At 35.3% G+C, this 18237-nt stretch overlaps 2 protein-coding genes across 4 annotated transcripts in view; both read left to right on the top strand.

Annotated features, from left to right (window-relative positions):
- Positions 1-1017: 1017 nt before the first annotated feature.
- On the top strand, positions 1018-4512 carry LOC114243622 (arylsulfatase B). Of its 2 annotated transcripts, none has more exons than XM_089729606.1 (7): positions 1018-1155; positions 1601-1760; positions 2342-2565; positions 2856-2964; positions 3108-3260; positions 3618-4028; positions 4110-4512. In XM_089729606.1, exons 2-7 carry the CDS (start codon positions 1640-1642, stop codon positions 4487-4489), a joined length of 1398 nt encoding a protein of 465 aa, XP_089585732.1. In that variant the 5' UTR covers positions 1018-1155; positions 1601-1639; the 3' UTR covers positions 4490-4512. The 2 variants fall into 2 exon arrangements, with proteins under 2 accessions (XP_089585732.1, XP_028030981.2); XM_028175180.2 differs by having other exon boundaries at positions 3360-4028.
- An 11712-nt stretch (positions 4513-16224) lies between these two features.
- Positions 16225-18237, top strand: part of Fas1 (fasciclin 1 Fas1 domain-containing) — a 69793-nt gene continuing 67780 nt past the window's right edge. For both annotated transcript variants that reach the window (XM_028175157.2, XM_028175155.2), the window contains exon 1: positions 16225-16441. In XM_028175157.2, coding sequence (XP_028030958.2) covers positions 16337-16441 — 105 coding nt within the window. In that variant the 5' untranslated portion in view covers positions 16225-16336. The remainder of the gene's footprint in view (positions 16442-18237) is intronic.

The following is an 18237-nucleotide window of genomic DNA, read 5'->3' as shown; positions in this document are numbered from 1 at the left end:
ACTTTGACATCAATGGTAGGTATTGTATTACTCTTTCAGACGTGATAATACAGATGTGGACAACGGCGGCAATTGTAGAATTTGTCCAGGTGTTTAGTGTTTGTATAGTACAAGTCAAGTACTTTTGATATTGTAATTTTTTTTTGATATTAAATCAAGGAATGACACTATGTTGTATGGAGAAATATTTTATAATTCTTTATTATTTGAAACTACTACTTATGCTACTTCGGTCACATTGCCCGCCGACAGTCAGATAGTTTGGACAAAGTGATTGTGACAGGAAAAGTAGAAGGAAAGAGACCCCGCGGCCGATCATCTAGCCGCTGGTGTGACCAAATAACCCCCCTGACTGGGTTGCTAGTCGCAACCGCTATATGAGAAGCTGAGGACAGGAAGAGGTGGAAAGAGCTCACGAGGCCGGCCGTGGTCATGTTTCAGGGACACGACCTTCAGTAATGAAGAAAACGACGAAGAAGAAAAATTATTGGAAAAAATATAAACATATATATAAGAAATGGTAATTATATTTTTAAAATCTAAAACCACATGCTTGTAGTGCCTGTATCGTTTAAAGATAGTTGATAAAAATTAGATATGCCACGAATATTCGGCTACTATTCGGTATTCGGCCTATTCGGCCACTTTGTTTGGTATTCGGTATTCGGCAGAATAATAGGTACTATTCGGCCGAATACCGAATACCGAAAAATGACGGGCATGAGAGACAGGTCCCGACCTGGCGTATTATTCTTTACGCGCTTGACTAACTAGCATGTACGCTTCTGCCGACAGCGTTGTCGAATATTCGGTATTCGGTATTCGGCCAAATCACTATTCGTGGCAATTCTAATAAAAATCGTATATTTATTGAATTCTTTTAAGTTTCTGACTTATACCACTCGTATAAATCTTCCTCAATTTTAATAATCATTCCTCACATTTAGTACGAACCCAATGATCTCCTGAACTACAAACGAATATGTTTTTTACATTTTTATTGTGAGTGATTCTTTTAATAAATTTTTAACGGCATAAAAGTATAAATAATATGTCCATTTAATTTGTTACAGTATAATTGGTACATTAATTTTAAGCACGCTATCAGAAGACATAGTGAAACCTAATATAGTTTTCATTGTTGCAGATGATTTGGTAAGTGAGCATGTCACAACGATTTTAATAATAATTAACTAACGTTCAATAATTCGTAGACTAGACCTTCAAACTCACTGCCGGTCTAGTTTTAAACGGTAACCGAAGTCCACTCACTTTGGACAAAAAATCGGATTCTCGATTACAATAAAGATAACCAGAATCGGAACATATAAATGTTTCGCCGAAGAATCCAATAGGTTGACAGTGTGTACCTAACCATGCGGTCTCACAAAACGCCACACCGCGAATAGACGTTTATAATAATAATATTATATTTGCTGGAATAAAATAATAAATAACCTTTTATTACGTGTGCGTTCATCTTGTTTTAGCGGTGAAAGTTATAATTCTATACTTTGTAAATTTCGTAGGCCACGAAGGCAAGTAGGTAGCCGGTCGTGTTAAATGTTGTGGAAAGATAAGTTGTTTTACAATTTTGTAGGGATGGGACGATGTTAGCATTCACGGATCTGATCAAATCATGACACCAAATATCGACATAATGGGATATGAAGGTACAATATTGCATCAATATTACACGGATTCACTAGGGACCGCGTCGAGGAGTGCTCTTTTCACTGGAAAATACGCTATTCGTCTAGGTAAGTTCATGACTCTGATTTATTTTCAAAAATATCCTGAAGGCAGATCCCATCTAAGTGTTCGAATAACAGCTTATTCATATATATTATCAATGTTACTTGTGCAAAACAAAAAGTGATTTAAATTATTTAAAGTACGGACTTAATAGTTCACTTCAAAATTTAAAAGTCTTCGTATATACGAAGTCGTCGTGGCCTAAAGGATAACATCCGGTGCGTTCGTATCTAACGAAACAACAGTGTTCGAACCTCACAGGCAAGTACCAACTTTTCTAATGAAATACGTACTTAACAAATGTTTCACAATTGACTTCCACGGCGAAGGAATCACATCGTGTAATAAGAATCAAACCCGCAAAATTATAATTTGCGTAATTACTGGTGGTAGGACGTCTTGAGTCCGCACGGGTAGACCCTGCCTATTGCTACCGTGAAGGAGTAATGCGTTTCGGTTTGAAGGGTGGGTCGGCCATTGTACTGGAAAAAAACGGAAACCTTATATCTAACTCATAGATTATTTTCTATTAAGCATAGTACGTTACGGTTTAAAGTAAAAATCTACCCCCCCCCCCAAACTTTAGGGACTCACGGTTCATCGATAGCGGCAACAGAAGATGGTGGGGTACCGTTGTCTGAACGTCTCTTACCTTCTTATTTGCAAGATGCAGGATACACTACACATTTGCTCGGCAAATGGCAACTGGGGCATTCGAGGAAATCTTATTTGCCAACAAGCAGAGGGTTTGACACTTTCTATGGCTTCGTAACCGGATCAGTTGACTACTATACGTATAGCCATGTGGAGGTTTGTGATCCTTAGTTATAATGATGGTTAGTTTTATTGTTTCCTGTTTTAAATAAATGATACTATTAAATCACATAAAAAAAATGAAATTTCCACTTCAAATTGACGTACTTACTGCTGTATTAACTTTGTTTAAACCTTGATTAGATATGATATTAGGTTTGAAGATGGCAGCGTATATAATAATTTAAATATTTTTACATAATGCACGCAAGAAAGACAATTTCATTATCTGTCCCAGTTTGCACAGAAAATTGGGTTAGCTCAATCGTTGTTTTCAAAATTTGCAGAGTTTTAATGGATCTGCGTTTTTCGGGCTTGATTTGTTCGAAAACACGCACCCAGTTGATAATCAAACAGGTCATCTCACTGATATTATTACAGATCAAGCTATTCAAAGTAAGTAAATGTTGAACCGCATTCAGAATATAATTTATATTTTATTTTATAAACATTATCATGTTCTTAGTGTTTGAATTATATTGAAGTATTGGCAGTGATTTGTTGACCAACTCTCGGTAACAAACGCTAATTTCTTTCAGTTATTAGAAACCATGATATAAATAAGCCGCTTTATCTCCATGTATCTCATGCTGCTCCACACGCAGGCGGTGGTTTGGTTCATTTACAAACTCCCGAAGACACAATAAACGCAAATGATCATATTGCTCACTCTGCTCGAAGATTATATGCAGGTAAGTGGCATTTTTCGACCGTTTTTACTGGTTATCATGTTTGAAAACAATTATTTTGTATGTTTTTGAAAAATAAAATGATAATGTTATGTATTTCAGGTATGGTTACAGGTCTAGATAAAAGTATTGGAAATATTATAGCAGCACTAGCAGAAAGGGAAATCCTTGACAATACATTGATTATATTTGTTTCGGACAACGGTGCTGCGCCCGTTGGGGCGACACAAAATTTCGGGTCCAATTTACCCTTGAGAGGAACGAAGGGAACACCTTGGGAAGGCGCTATTAGATCAACCGCTATAGTATGGCATGCGTCAATTACACCTCAAATCTGGAATGGATTATTCCATGTTACAGATTGGTTGCCTACTTTAGTTGCTGCAGCCGGAGGTAAAGCTCCAACTGGAATCGATGGTGTAAACCAATGGAATGCTCTTACAAAAGACGAGGACTCGAGCAGAAAGCGTTTACTATTGACAATTGATGATTTGAACGGTTGGGCTGCGTACAGAGATGGAGATTTCAAAATAATAATCGGAGATGTTGATAAGGAAACCAGTGTTTATTTAGGAAATGAATTCAAAGAATTGCGGCTGCCAGTACATTTATACGAGAGCACGCTACTTAGTTCAGAAGCTGCTCATGTTTTTAAAGAGATTTTAGATTTATATTTGGACTTAGATGAAATATTTCATAAAAGAGATAAGCTGAGTTTACGTTCGAAACATAATATTTCACAAGAATTTAATTTTTGCGTACCAACAAGAGGTAAGTGCTATGAAGTTTTGAGGAATATTGAATTAAGAAACATCTTATTTACTAGTACCGTTATTGTTTGATTTGTTTCAGAATCAGGGTGTTTGTTTAACATCACAGCAGATCCTTTAGAAACCACGAATTTATGGTCTTTATTGCCTGATGTTGTGAGACGTATGGTTTTGCGACTACGTTATTACTGGGCACAAATAAACCCTAGATGTTTAGTGAAAATCGATAAAAAATCTGATCCCTCCCTTCGTGATTTTGTATGGTCACCTTGGCTAGAAGATAATGAACAAGTAGCAAAACCAATCAGAGATAGGCCACGATTTCCTCTTAAAGTTCTAGTTGGCGAATTGCAATATTTAATTGACTCAAAATTCAACAACTTTAGTGAAACAATGAGTGCATATGTTAAATCCATGGCTGATTCGTTTTTAGAGAATGTTAGTGAATTGTTTTCGTTTTAATTAAAATTTCATTTAAAAATTAATTGAATTTATTTTTATTTTTATTCCGTAGTTATATTTTAATCGACATTAATTAGAAGTTCGTATTCTCAGAAATACACTGAACGGCTAAATCTAAATAAATTATAATTATTTTATTTGTGTGGAGTGATATGATTTCTTAGAATCAAAACTAGAATAAAAAACCAAAATAGGTAGATTGGTAGACTTGATAAAACATTACAAGTGACGCTCTTGTCGATAAATTGACCAAAAATTTATGAGGCAGTGAAATATTTTGTTATCGGTTCACCGATCGAACGTCCTTTGATCAGCTCGTCCACTAAAAAGGAAAATTGGTCAGCTTTTTAGGTCCACGAGGGTGACTGAATATTCATTGTGCTCTTAAAATAATTTAATTTACTGTAAAATATAATATTATATTAGGTGATGTTAAAATTATTGATTATAAAAAATATATTGTTTTTGTGTAGTGCTAATTAATTACCAATGTGAACCATAGTACAAAACATTAAAAATGACATAATTTACTCTGAATAAAACATTCACTGAGAATCAACAGAAGCAATTGGATAGAATTACGGACGACCCAAAACATTTTTCTTGAAATCATTAGCCCTTTAAAAAGTTTTATTTATTTGTAACGGCGGAGTAACTTAATTCCTCTGTAGCTGTCACTTCGTATTGCCTCTTATTTATCTAATGAGTACGGTAAAGCTTGTAATGAGTAAGTACCCTTTTGTTGTTCATGAATAAAATGAAGCAAGATTTCAAACACTCAAAAGTATATAAATACTGGTAACCCACCCTCGCTTCGTTTCGGGAACGGTAATTTTTTAATATTGATCTTATTGAATTTTCTGTCTTCATCTTTCATATCGTCGCGCACTCAGTCACAACTATTCAAATATTTGTACTAATGTCGTAGTGTAAAATACAAAGTTTTTCTAATTTAAATACCAGATGCGATAAATGTTTTTATTTTCATATAACAATCAATTTGTGACTACTAAATATGAGTTAGAAATAAATTATCAATTTTTATTGCATATATGGTTCATTATTTTGGCGATAATGGCTTACACATAAAAGAGAGATAAGTACATACATATATGCTGTTAGGGGCTTTTTTGTAGAGCCATTTAAGATAAACATTTCCATAATATATTACATACGTCTAACTCCAACGGTTTTTGCAGCACACGCCAGAATAGCTCGCACATGGCAGATTGTTTTTCCTACTTACTTGTCACTTATTGTTATATTTTAGGTTCTTCACACTATATCTTTATAAATTATAGGCTATATGTTATTCAGATGTGTAAGTTATATTGTCGTAAAGTTTCATCAGCAGTTTTTGCGTGAAAGAGTAACAAACATACCTACATCCATACATTCTTACAAACTTTCACATTTATAATATTAATAGAATATATTTTATGTGTGTGTTAAATATTTTTAAAATAGCAGTTAATATTTCCTGCTACTGAAGTTACTAAGACATTTTTTTTCACACATAAAGTTTTAGAGGGACAAGAAATTGCTTAAAAAAATAATTGTATATATTATTGTTGTTATATATTATAAGTATATTATGCTAATACAGCTGTTATAAGCTGTTAAGTAATCTTTGAGCGTTGATTTCAATAAATAATACAAAAGGGTTGATTGCAATGAAAACTCTCTAAGCGCCTCGAATTGAGTCAGTATTGCCGTCATAAATCTTTTGAACCGGAGAGCCCTCTAATCTAACGCCTCAAGTCGACAGAAATATACGAGCCTTCGGGCGATTTGTATTGCATTCATACAAAGAATTCTACTTGGACTTTCTTTTCGCAAAAACATACTCAAAGTTATAACGATCACTCTTTTACACTTCTTCTGGAGCGGCGTAGTGATAGTATTATTATAAATACGAGTATATATGTATTGAGTTTTTCATTTCGCTATGTGCAAAAAAAATACTAATTAAATGTTTGGAATGCGGTTATTGGTAACAAATGCATTGTGCCGCTTTCATCGAATTGTTTAATATTTTTAGAGTAGTCTGAGAAGTGGTATGACGGTATTGTGCAATAAAAGTATTTCGTCATCTTACATGATAACTGAAATCTCCGCGGCATAATGAGTAAAACGTCCGGCTTACTCATCAACCAAAACAACTGTATTGAGGTTCAAACTCAGCTATCGGGGTTAGATTTTTTTAAACGGCACCCCCGACCTAATTCACGAAAGGCTTCTAAATGGAGGTTTTTATTTTTTTTTATTGCTTAGATGCGTGGACGAGCTCACAGCCCACCTGGTGTTAAGTGGTTACTGGAGCCCATAGACATCTACAACGTAAATGCGCCACTCACCTTGACATATAAGTTCTAAGGTATCAGTATAGTTACAACGGCTACCCCGCCCTTCAAACCGAAACGCATGACTGCTTCACGGCAGAAAATAGGCAGGGCGGTGGTACCTACCCGTGCGGACTCACAAGAGGTCCTACCACCAGTGAAAAAATTCAATTTCTTTTCTCAAACTTATTCTTATTAGTTAATTTCCTACAGTTTGAGCTGTGGTAGTAGTGCGTATTTGCAAGTCTAGGTTGGTTGGTAATACCGTACCAGTTAGTGTTGCGGTTAGCAAACGATTGTACAATGTCAGTTCTTAAGGTGGCCTATACGTTCTTGTAATAAAGGATGCTAGATAATATTAGGTGAATTTGGCTGCCCAGCTGTAATAAGTAGTGCTATGGTAAAGGTAATTAGGTTAAATATTGCGCTTTATCGTATTACTAGCGTTGGCTTACTTGTCGACATTTTCCTACAAATCTAGAATTCAGTTCATGACTTAAGTCCATATTTTGTAGTACATTATCTTAAATGTTTTGATTTTGAAAACGTAGTATGTAAAAATATTTTTATTTTTTATACTCATAATTGGACCGTTTATTTTGAAAGTGGTGTAAGTCCATTTTCTTTTGTTTCGAGAAAATTAAAGGTTACTATATTTGTTGATTTAAAAATACAGGCTAAATTAAAGGCATACAAATACAATGTTTTTGGCTAATTAGACTACGATAATACATATTTATGTGCTGTAAATAGACTTACACCACTTTCAAAATTAAATAATTGTAAAAATCGGTTAATTTAAATTTTGAAAAATCAAATATCGCTTAAAATATACTTCATTTTAATATAATTTTGTTTACAAATACGCATAACAACACATAAAATTTTATTTTAGACGGCAATTACATTGTCATTACAAGATACTGATTACAAGAATTTACTTATTCTCTGCTTGTGGTAGTGTTTCAAAATATGCATGATGCACCGGAAGTATATAGGGTAGTAGCTGCTTCATGTCTTTATATTTTTCGTACGTAATAGGTCTGGCATTTTGGTACAAAGGCACCAGGGCGATTTTTTCAAATTTTAACGGCCTTCCAGGACGTAGAGGTCATAAATTGATAACACTGATCGGCATCCATTTGCTATGCCACCTACCTCTGTCAATTGGACTTACGCCACTTTCATAATCGATGATTATGCAATTTCATTTACCGACCGATTTTAAGTTGTACAAAACATGAGATTTTTTTGAGAAATTAAACACGGACTAGTTATACCTATATAAAAAAATTACATTAAATTAAGTATGAATTACGTGATAGCTCATTTTTCTCAAAAATGGACTTACACCACTTTCAAAATAAACGGTCCAATTCTATCTTGTCAAAAGTTTGTAAATGAGAAAAAAAGAAAATCGGTCCACAAACAGAAGAGGAAGAGGTACTGAACTATTTTGTCTTTTGCCCTAAATGGGCAAGTTTTTAATAGTTTTCAAATTTAAATTGGTTCTGTGGATTCTTTTTATGACAGTTCGCTTGTAATTTCTCACTATTTTGTTGTTAATTTGTATTGTCTGCCTGACACAAGAAACACAGACTCTGATATGAATCAAAGCTCCTAAAAGAAGACTTTATCACCAGCAAGCGATCGCCGGTTGAACAAACTGTTCTGGCTTGAAGCCAGAATAGGGCTGGAGCATTCAAAACTTTAGTATGCATCACTCGTTGTCGTGTGAAACTAAATAAGCAACAGTCACTTGCCAAGTTTTGGTTTTACATTTTCATTAGATAGTCTGTCATCGCGGTATGATAATTAGCGGGCCAACCATTTTAATTAATTAACAATTTTAAGTTAACATTATTACCTAAATTTAACTAAAAATAACAATCTTCCTATAGGTACAGTGCGTGTACACTGTGTAATTTACAGATTGTCTTTGTTTTTGAATTTTCCGTAGGAGTTTTCTGTAGGTTTGTCACTGAACTCCCCTTAAACTCTGGACCAATTTTTTGGGTGTAGCTGGGGTCTCTTAGATTATTATTTTTCTTTAGATTATTATTATTATATACATCAGGGGCCAAGCCAAGCGAATGCCTACTATAGCATCTGATAAATTAAAACTAAAAAACAAATAGAGTTGGTAGTTGGTGCTACAATCGTGCTTAAGTTTTTTTTCACGGTAAATATCCGGAACCGTGTAATTATACAAATTGAAATATTACAACCTCTAAAAGATTTCATTGTGCACTAAATATTGTCATAAAGTATTATTATAACTAAAACAATTGAAATATGTTTTATGGTTGTAAATAGACCGGTTAGAGATTTTTTGATTTATTTATTCTGTCGATTAGTTACTTGTTTATTATAGGAGTTTCGCGGGATTCATTACAAGATTAAAGTTAAACCGCTCATTCTTAATTAAGTTAACATGGTTGATGAATGTTCCAATTTGTTTTCCTGGTAACGAAGCGTGGATGTTTGAATGAATTTGTATTGCGAAATCAAGATTTACTGAGAAATGTAGTTTCAATGTGAAATACCATCACCGCTTTGTTTTATTGATTGATTGTGATTTTTTATTGTTCAATATGATTAGTTAGCTGTTTCTGGTTATTTGATGGTAATGTAAAGAAGGATACTGATGTTCAATATATGTTATTATTATTATTTTTTATATTTTATTATATATAAGAGATATTTCGATTATTAAATGTTATACGATTAGATATCTTAGATTTAAAATTTAGATCAAACGAATATTTATGGGTTACTTACTATGTTTATCTGTCATTCACTGTTTGTGTTCACGCATCGTTTTCTCTTTTTAATTGCAATGAATTAAATCATTCTCCAGTTGCACCTTGTGCTATGGTTACATACCCGATCCTGTAGACCGAATGGTAAACAGTCGACGTCGCATAAAGCACGACATTACGGATCCTCCCGATCCGTGCTTTTAGGTACCTCAAGCATCGGTCACCGTCCTCGCCAAATCCGTCACTTGCGGCGAAGGGCTCAACGAGTTAATTAGCCCATAGACACAGCCCACTGAGTTTCTCGCCGGATCTTCTCAGTGGGTTGCATTTCCGATCCGGTGGTAGATTCTGCGAAGCACTGCTCTTGCTAGGGTCAATGTTAGCAACACTCCGGTTTGAGCCCCGTGAGCTCATCTACACACGTTAGGGTGAAGCTGAAATAGCCTCTCAAGGCTATCAGCATAGGTAGGAGAAAAAGTGCTATGTACCACTAGTTGCGGAAGGGACAGACAACTCAATCTCATAAAGTCCAATACTCTCATAGTTTATAGACGAACAGAAAGCTTTGCTGATACATGAAATAGAAAAAAGCAGATGATAACTTGAAGTAAGGATTCATAGTAGATTGTAAAAAGTATGAAATCATTTCAATAAAATCAGGGTCAAAATCGGGTGTCTGATCGAAAAAACACTGTCGCTTTGTACGAATAAATAATTAAAACCACCTGTGACTCGCTATCGTTTCAAGGAATTTTGACAATATATTGTTTCTTCAATGCCATTTATTTATGTGATCGATAAATAACAATTTTAGCGTTCGTACGTCATTGTACATTTTAATATTTACACGAAAACATGTATTGTTTTCAAGGCTCTATTTTTATAATTACATCAGACTGTGTTAATATGTAAATGTTTTATTTTATTACTCAGCTCAATAAATGAAAGTGAAAATTGGATCAGTTTCAAGAAAACTGTACAAACTAAATATTCTACACTTAGCTATCGCAAAACGAGTTACTTTTCAACTTGTCAAAGTTAAGGAAGCAGGCTAGTTATTTAAAAGTTAAATGTACAAATTGCAACTGTACAAGGCGTACATAATTTGAAATGACCCGTCACTATGTTCTACCTTAGCGTTCAAGCTAATTTTATTAAATATATATTTTATTTAATTTATTACATTTTTGTGTTTATTTCTTGTTTAGATAATTAATTGAATAAACATCATTGAATTAAAGAGAATTAAAATGTATATAGTATTTAAGCCCACTTACTTCAAGCTACTCTTTTTTTTCTTTATTAGTCGTCTGTCGTAGTACTGTTTTATATTTATTTATTAAATTTTTCCTCTATATTTTTTTCTCTACTACTTTACATGATTTACCTTGAAATCCTGAATTCACCAGATATTTAGATTGTTGTCGGGACGCACTGCAATTGATAACTGAAACACATATGTACAAATTAAATTTTGTATTAAATTATCGAGAAAAATTTACAATTAAATTTAACTTTCAATTTTATTATTAATAAATTCTGCTAACTGTTCATCTATCTCTCTACAATAATAAAAATAGCTTTCTCTTTTTATTAAGTAATAATAATATTTCTATCTAACTCCTTAATCCTCTACCTTGATACACGATTGTTTTGATGTGGTGGAGAATGTTTTGAGCCTATATGCTTTTCAATTAATTAAGTCCAATGGGGGAGAAAAATTTTTTTTTATTAGATTAGGCGAATCCCTCTAGATAATCGTCAGATTATGAGACAGCACGTCTAGGAGATGAACCATATATATCTTAATCTGACGCGCTCGATTAAATTTTTTTTTTTCATTTTCATCCCTTACCTACGACCACCCCCGCCATGCAAACGATCAGATTAACATACATACATTATTAAAAATATGTAGGACATTGATGCTATCAATATCTGACGCGCTCGATTATGTCCATGCAACAGTATTTTTTTACATTTTTGAAAATCTATAGTCGCTCCCCCCATCAATGAAAACATATACATTACATAGCATTTTTTTCTTCTTAGCATCTAAGCTTTGCGTCCCAATAGGTCTCTATGACGCTCGAGTAAATCCCCATTTAGCATCGTGGGCTCTCCTACTATAAAATACTCAAGAAGCTAGAACCATAAAATAAATTTTAAACCAACTTATGTTAAATTGTGATAGGCGGCAGCACTTATGTTATGATTTTCTATAAAGTACAATAATCGCTTAATACTCGCTAGGCTAGCTTCTCCACTAATCAACAACAGCTTAATAATTTGTATTAAGCACGACTTAATCCTACAGGAATAACTTACCTATTCAAACGTCTAGAGCATTTTAACTAACTGAAATAAACTTAATATTTCCACCTCTTTCAAAGTACGACTAGCTAAAAGTTTTAACTTCAGTGAAAAGTTTGTGCTTTAAGGAGTTAGTGTGAGCCAACCGACTTACGGTAAGAAGCTTGACTAAAATATTAATAGGTTTCGGTAATATTCGACACAAGTATTGTTCAAAAAACTTTTATTTATCAATGTAATAATAAAATCCAATTATTTATGTCATAAACTTGAAAAAAAAAACTTTTTTTGAGTTATAAATTAATATTGGATTATTATTGAAACTGAGAATTTGTATAGCGCGGGTACCCAACAAATTTCAGAAGATTTACTATTATTTTTTGTTGTCGTACTCAAACGAGCATACGACCCACCTAATCACCTAAAGGATGATCAATGGTGATTGAAACAGTAAATAGAGAACCAACGATTAGGTAGGAAATAAATTCCACTTCAACTTACTCGCATTTCGCTCCACTCGGGAAAACATCTCAAATTGTTATGATCCAAAAGCCTGGTAAACTGCTTAATGAGGTCTCTTCTTATCGCCATATTAGCCTGATGGCGGTTTTAGGTCAAAGTTGTGGGAAAGGATCACCTCGGCACGATTATCCCCTTGTCTAGATATAAGCCATTTAATACCTGGTCACCGATTTGGCTTCCGGAAACACCACTCAACCATGTGTATTGTACAATAAGATATTGTCTGGAGAGGAAGGAGTACAACAAGCTTTTGACCGGGTTTAGCATCAAGGTCTGCTCTACAAAATTAAAAAGTACCTTCCACATTCTTACTTTTGGCTGGTAGAGTCTTATCTCATTGCAAGAAAGTTTCACGTCAAGCTCTGTGATACAAGATTTTCTCTTTTTGCCTACAGAGTCGGAGTGCCCCAAGGCTCCGTGCTTGGTCCGGTCATGTAAATTTTGTTTACTAGTGGTCTACCCCATTCACAGATATAGCTATAGCTATAGCTATATATAATATACTAGATATAGCTGTAGCAACCTTTGCCGATGATGCAGCCTTCCTCAGTTGTAGCAGTGATCCTAATGAAGCGACTTACTTAGAAACTTACTTACTTAGAAATCCCAACTATACAGAATAAAGTTAAACGATACTCAGCCAACTTACGTTTGACAGTTTACCCAAACCCATTGTCCAGTATGCCCTCGCAGCCATAACTGATTAGAAGACTCAAGAGAGCTGACGTGCTTTCCTACTAAGGCGAGAGGGAGCATTGGCTCTCCCCTCTAAATCATGATCTCTCGCAACTCAACTGATTATAATCTTGGCGACTGATCGAAAGTACTAAAGAAAGAAAAAAAAAAACTTCAACTTACTGTTTTATGAGTTATATCATTTCAGTTATCTGCTCAATTTCTGAATCCTGTTTTGCTTATATATTTAAGACAAGCTTCAACCGAGCATAGCTCGTTCTGCAGCTGGCTTAGCAACCGTATGTTCATGAAATAGGTGAACTGTCCGCGTCTCTGGTTAGATTATAAGTAAGGGTATGTCAAATAGAATAGGAAGGAGAGTATCGATTATAATAGAATAAAGTTCAATTTTTTTAATAACATTTCTTAAATGATTTATTTAATATTGTAGTCTAAAAGTCAATCCCAAAATAAAAGATAAGTGATTGGAAATCTGCATACCATTAATTTTTGTTATTATCAGTTATGACGTTATGCTTCTGAATTTTTAACTGTTTTTAAGCACAAATGCATTTCAGTTAGTGTTTTACTTGACGAACTTCGCTAGACGATCTAATCAATAATAAAAAAAACAATGTACAGAACTAAAATCAGTCGAATTAAAATTCGCATCGGTAAAATCAATTTACTGAATAGGCAGTACCTGAATACGAACCTAATTTCAAAATGTCACATCGAAATACCAGATCCAAAGCAGAATTTGCTTTTGCTTGCACAAAGGGACTAGTATCCGCCCCTATAAACGCAATGATAAGGTCTTGTATCCTGTGCAATCACACATAGACTTTAAAATCGACATTACTGTCTCTATTATTTAAATACTCTTATCATTAATTTGTAACTGTGCTTCTATAATAATGCAAGTGCAATAATTATTCTGACGGGAACTATTCGGAGTGTATTTAAATGAAAATACACGAGAGTGTATTTTATTGAAAATGTATCTTACTTTATTGGAATAAGACATTGGGAAGTTAATTCAGTAGTAAGCCTGTGTTGACGTCATGCAGTAGGTTTAGTTTCTTTGCAATTTCACTAATGGGATAGCTGACATCAAAGAGCTTCATTTGAAATGCACGGTAAAACGCTTTGTGTGCCTGATTGATAGGTCTACAATATGAACATTGTCATGTTATTTTAACGACGGATTTGAATGCATTTTATGTCGCTTTTATATCTAACTTGTCAAACATGTTTTGCGATGAAATCTGTCTTAATTTGTAAACGAGTGTTATAAATTTAGTGTTATAAATTACAAACATCTTATACATTATCTAATTACAATAAATTTGCAAACAAATCTGAATACTGATCAGACATTTTTCCCTACCCATGCTGATAGCCTTGAGAGGCTATTTCAGCTTCGTCTTGACGTGTAGGTGAGCTCACGAGGCTCAAACCGGGAGTGTTGCTAACACTGGCCCTAGCAAGAGCAGTGGTTCGCAGAATCTACCCCCGGATCGGAAACGCGACCCACTGAGAAGATCTTGCACGAAACTCAGTGGGCTGTGTCTATGGGTTAATTAACTCGTCGAGCCCTTCGTCGCAAGTGACGGGCTCGGCGAGGACGGTGACCGGTGCTGTGGTACCTAAAAGCACCGTTAATGGATCGGGAGGATCCGTACTGACGTGCTTAGGGTGACGTCGACTGCTTACCATTCGGTCCACAGGATCGGGTAGAAACCACATAGAGCTTGACAGTCGCAAAGAGCTCTTAATCGTTTTAACTGGCAACCAACAATTCGGAGATAAATAGAAGTGTTACTTTCACGGTGATTTTAGTACAATAAGAAAATAGAGATACGACAATAATGATAAAAAATAAAATCCGGAGAAAGTAAGAATCACCACGACGGCGGGGAAACAATGGGCAATAATCGGTTTCCGTCACGTCGTATAGAAACGATGGAGCCGGCTTTTGACGAGCAGGTATAAACACCAAACGACGAAAAAAACAAATCCTGTTTCTATAAGATCAGATACATATTACATAACAATACGGATAAGTATTATTTAAAAAAAAAAACTCCATGGATACAGTAGATAAAATATTAAGACAAAAATTTTTGTGTTATACTTTTTGTGTTATAATTTTTGTATTATAATCAGAGATTCTCATTGTCATTTCAGTAAAGATCATAGCTTTAAGTTAATCAAAGTTATATTTGAAGTTAGAGTGTGTGTTGGCGAACCACTGCGAGACAAGCAATTGATAAAGTTTCTTTCGGTTCGACATAATTGCGTACGCTTTCGTGTTTAACTATTGTAGTAATTAAAGCACCTAATAGAAATTTCGTGGGTACCGTTAAGATTCGTGTACTGAACTAAATCATTTGTAAGGCTATGTGTCATGATAATCGCCTTATCATTGCCGCCGCTGACTACTCACCGAATCCTGATCATGCAGGAGCCAGTCACCGTCAACGCCCTAGACAAGTCCTTACGGATCCATCAGATCCAATAACCTTTGCATTAGATCCTTCAGCTCTAATACTAGGAGCAGGCTTAGGTACCCCAGTAACCGTACTCGTCGAACTCGACAAAGAGGTAGACATGCAACCTAGCCCATGAATCAGCCCGCTGAGTTTCTCGCCGGATCTTCTCAGCGGGTCGCGATTCCGATCCGGTAGTAGATTCATTCGCGAAGCAATTGCTCTTGAGTTGTTAGGTCTCCTTCGGAGGCGCTCGGGCAGCTGTTAGCAAATCCCACCCCTCCTGGCTGAGCCTTTGCTCGCCCACCTGTCCTGGTGAAACTGGAAAGGCCTTCGGGCCACCAGTAATCTCTCAATTATAAAAAAAAACATTTGTAGCATGGTTATTAAATTATAAACTGAACATCTCTATTTCGTGTTTTTTGTTTAATCTTCGAATTACATTTTAACAAGTGGTCTTATTAATCTTACTAATAATAGAAACGAAATATTTTAAAGCCATCAATAATTAATTCGTGATCATTATTCGAAATCCAACGGTCACGATGATGACCAGTAATAACAACGGTCGCATCGTGAGCGAGCGGGAAAGGAACACGGTCTGAGTGCGTCAACGCGTTGCCTCGACTCTCCACCCGGCATTTACCGCCGCGCATTCCCTATCTTCGCGCGTCCGAACTCCGAATACCGCACATGTACTCCGCGAGTGTGCTGTGAAAATTTGGATGTTTTCTTGCAATTATGGGGCCGTGTATTTTGTTACTAGTGATGTGCGTCGGACTCGTTCTGGCTGACAGGAAGATGACTGTAGCTGAAAAGTTGAAGGAAGACGCAGATCTCTCTCAGGTATACTTAAACTTTATGTTACATAAAAACGGAACAAGACAAGTTTTTGAACTTGGCACTCAAAAGTTTTCTGCATACAGTAATTTAGTATATTACCTACCTCATAATTAAAACTTATAGTGCTGAGTAGCCGTTGTTATGAATTAGTTCGTTTCAAGTTGTATCATCGTTGCGGTGGTTATAAGTTTATTGACATTTACGAAAACCGGTTGCGTATTTATCTCGTATTTGTTTCGTAGATACACAATCTACGAAAACGTCCTGTTAATTGGGAATATAATAATAAGAACGAAGACATAAATTCTTCTTACAAACACTACTAGAGAATTACTATATGGTGGGTCCTAATTTGTGTTGTACAGAAAATTATTGCAGTCTATACAAAATTTACATTCAAGATATATTTATTTTAAAGCTTTAAGCTTATTAGGGTAATTTACTCTCGCTGTGCAACTGTGATACGGCTAAGTGCATAATTCTTACATATTGTTTCGATTTGCATAACACAGTTAACAGATGCGATAAATGATCGTGAATCAGAATTGTAATCCTGACCATCTGGTTGTTAACTGTGACTCACTTGGTTGGCCATTCATAACTGGATAGTATTTGAATTGCCCACTTTCTATTATGGGTAAAATTGTTTTGAAAGTAAAGTGTTTTACATAGATGTAGATCGGTTGTTACGGATTTCTCCTTAGTGACTGATAGGCATGATTGTAGTTGATATAGTTGACAAAGATTCTAGCTCTTGTATGGATTCGAACCCGGTCAACGTGGTACAATTATCTAGTACACTAGCCCTTAAAATAGCGAGATAAACAAGTCATTCGTTTTCATTGATTATTATTATTCTTTTTTTTTTCATAACGTCTAATAATAAAATACAAGGATTGGACTTCAGATCAGCGGTATTTAAATCTATGTATTTACAAACCACGCACTTAATTGCCCTGAATAATAAACTAGAAATCTACGCAGCACTTTCAGACAGCCCCTCTAGTTTTATCAATCCATACATATATAATGAATAGTCCCGACTGACTGACTGATTCATCAACGCAGAGCCTAAGCCGCTGGGCCTACAAACTTGAACAAGGGATGAACAACGGTTGTATGGAAGTCTGTCATTTTCACAAAATTACATGTAACTGCTTCTGATTAGAAATGAATGTAGACATATATGAGGATTTTTCAAATTTTCAATTAGGAACTAGGGCGTGTAGGTTTAAATGGGAAGCTCGCTAAATTTGAAGGAAGAATCATTAAGTTTTAAATGAAATCTAGATAGATATGTAATATATAAATACTGTAAAATTTTAGCACTGTATTCATGCGAAATCGGGCAATTATGAATAAGACATACTGAACACGGTTATTTTATTTGTTGTTTATATGTATTTATTATTGAAGAGTTTTATTATTATTATGTATTAAACACTGCCACGCCTGGGAAGACGGCAGGACACACTCCGGCGAGGTGGGCAACAATCGGCCGGAGCGTTAGGGACTATTGGGAGAGAAACCGGCGAACTATACGGGCATTGTCGAGCAAGACTGCTTTTTGCATTTGGGCCACCACCGACTTTTTATTGAGACCAAGCCTCTCGAGATGTTTTGAGAGGCTTTTAGGGACCAAACCATTCACCGACACAACTACCGGGATTATTTCTGTAGATACCACCCTCCACATATCGGTCACCTCGTGCGCCAGGTCCAAATATTTGGTCTTTTTATCTGCCTCGGCCCGCACGAGGTTCTCGTCGTAGGGGATGGTGATATCCACCAGAAATACC

Source organism: Bombyx mandarina, chromosome 09, assembly GCF_030267445.1.
Source record: "Bombyx mandarina strain Sakado chromosome 09, ASM3026744v2".
NCBI lineage: Eukaryota > Metazoa > Arthropoda > Insecta > Lepidoptera > Bombycidae > Bombyx > Bombyx mandarina.
The sequence above is the reverse complement of the archived record's forward strand: the minus strand, read 5'-3'. Positions and strand labels throughout refer to the sequence as shown.

Coding starts and splice junctions, on each gene's coding strand:
- LOC114243622 (XM_028175180.2), top strand. CDS start 1,640: ATGACACCAAATATCGACATAATGGGATATGAAGGTACAATATTGCAT. Junction 3,261..3,359: donor TGCTCGAAGATTATATGCAG/GTAAGTGGCATT, acceptor TATGTATTTCAG/GTATGGTTACAGGTCTAGAT. Junction 4,029..4,109: donor TTTTTGCGTACCAACAAGAG/GTAAGTGCTATG, acceptor GATTTGTTTCAG/AATCAGGGTGTTTGTTTAAC.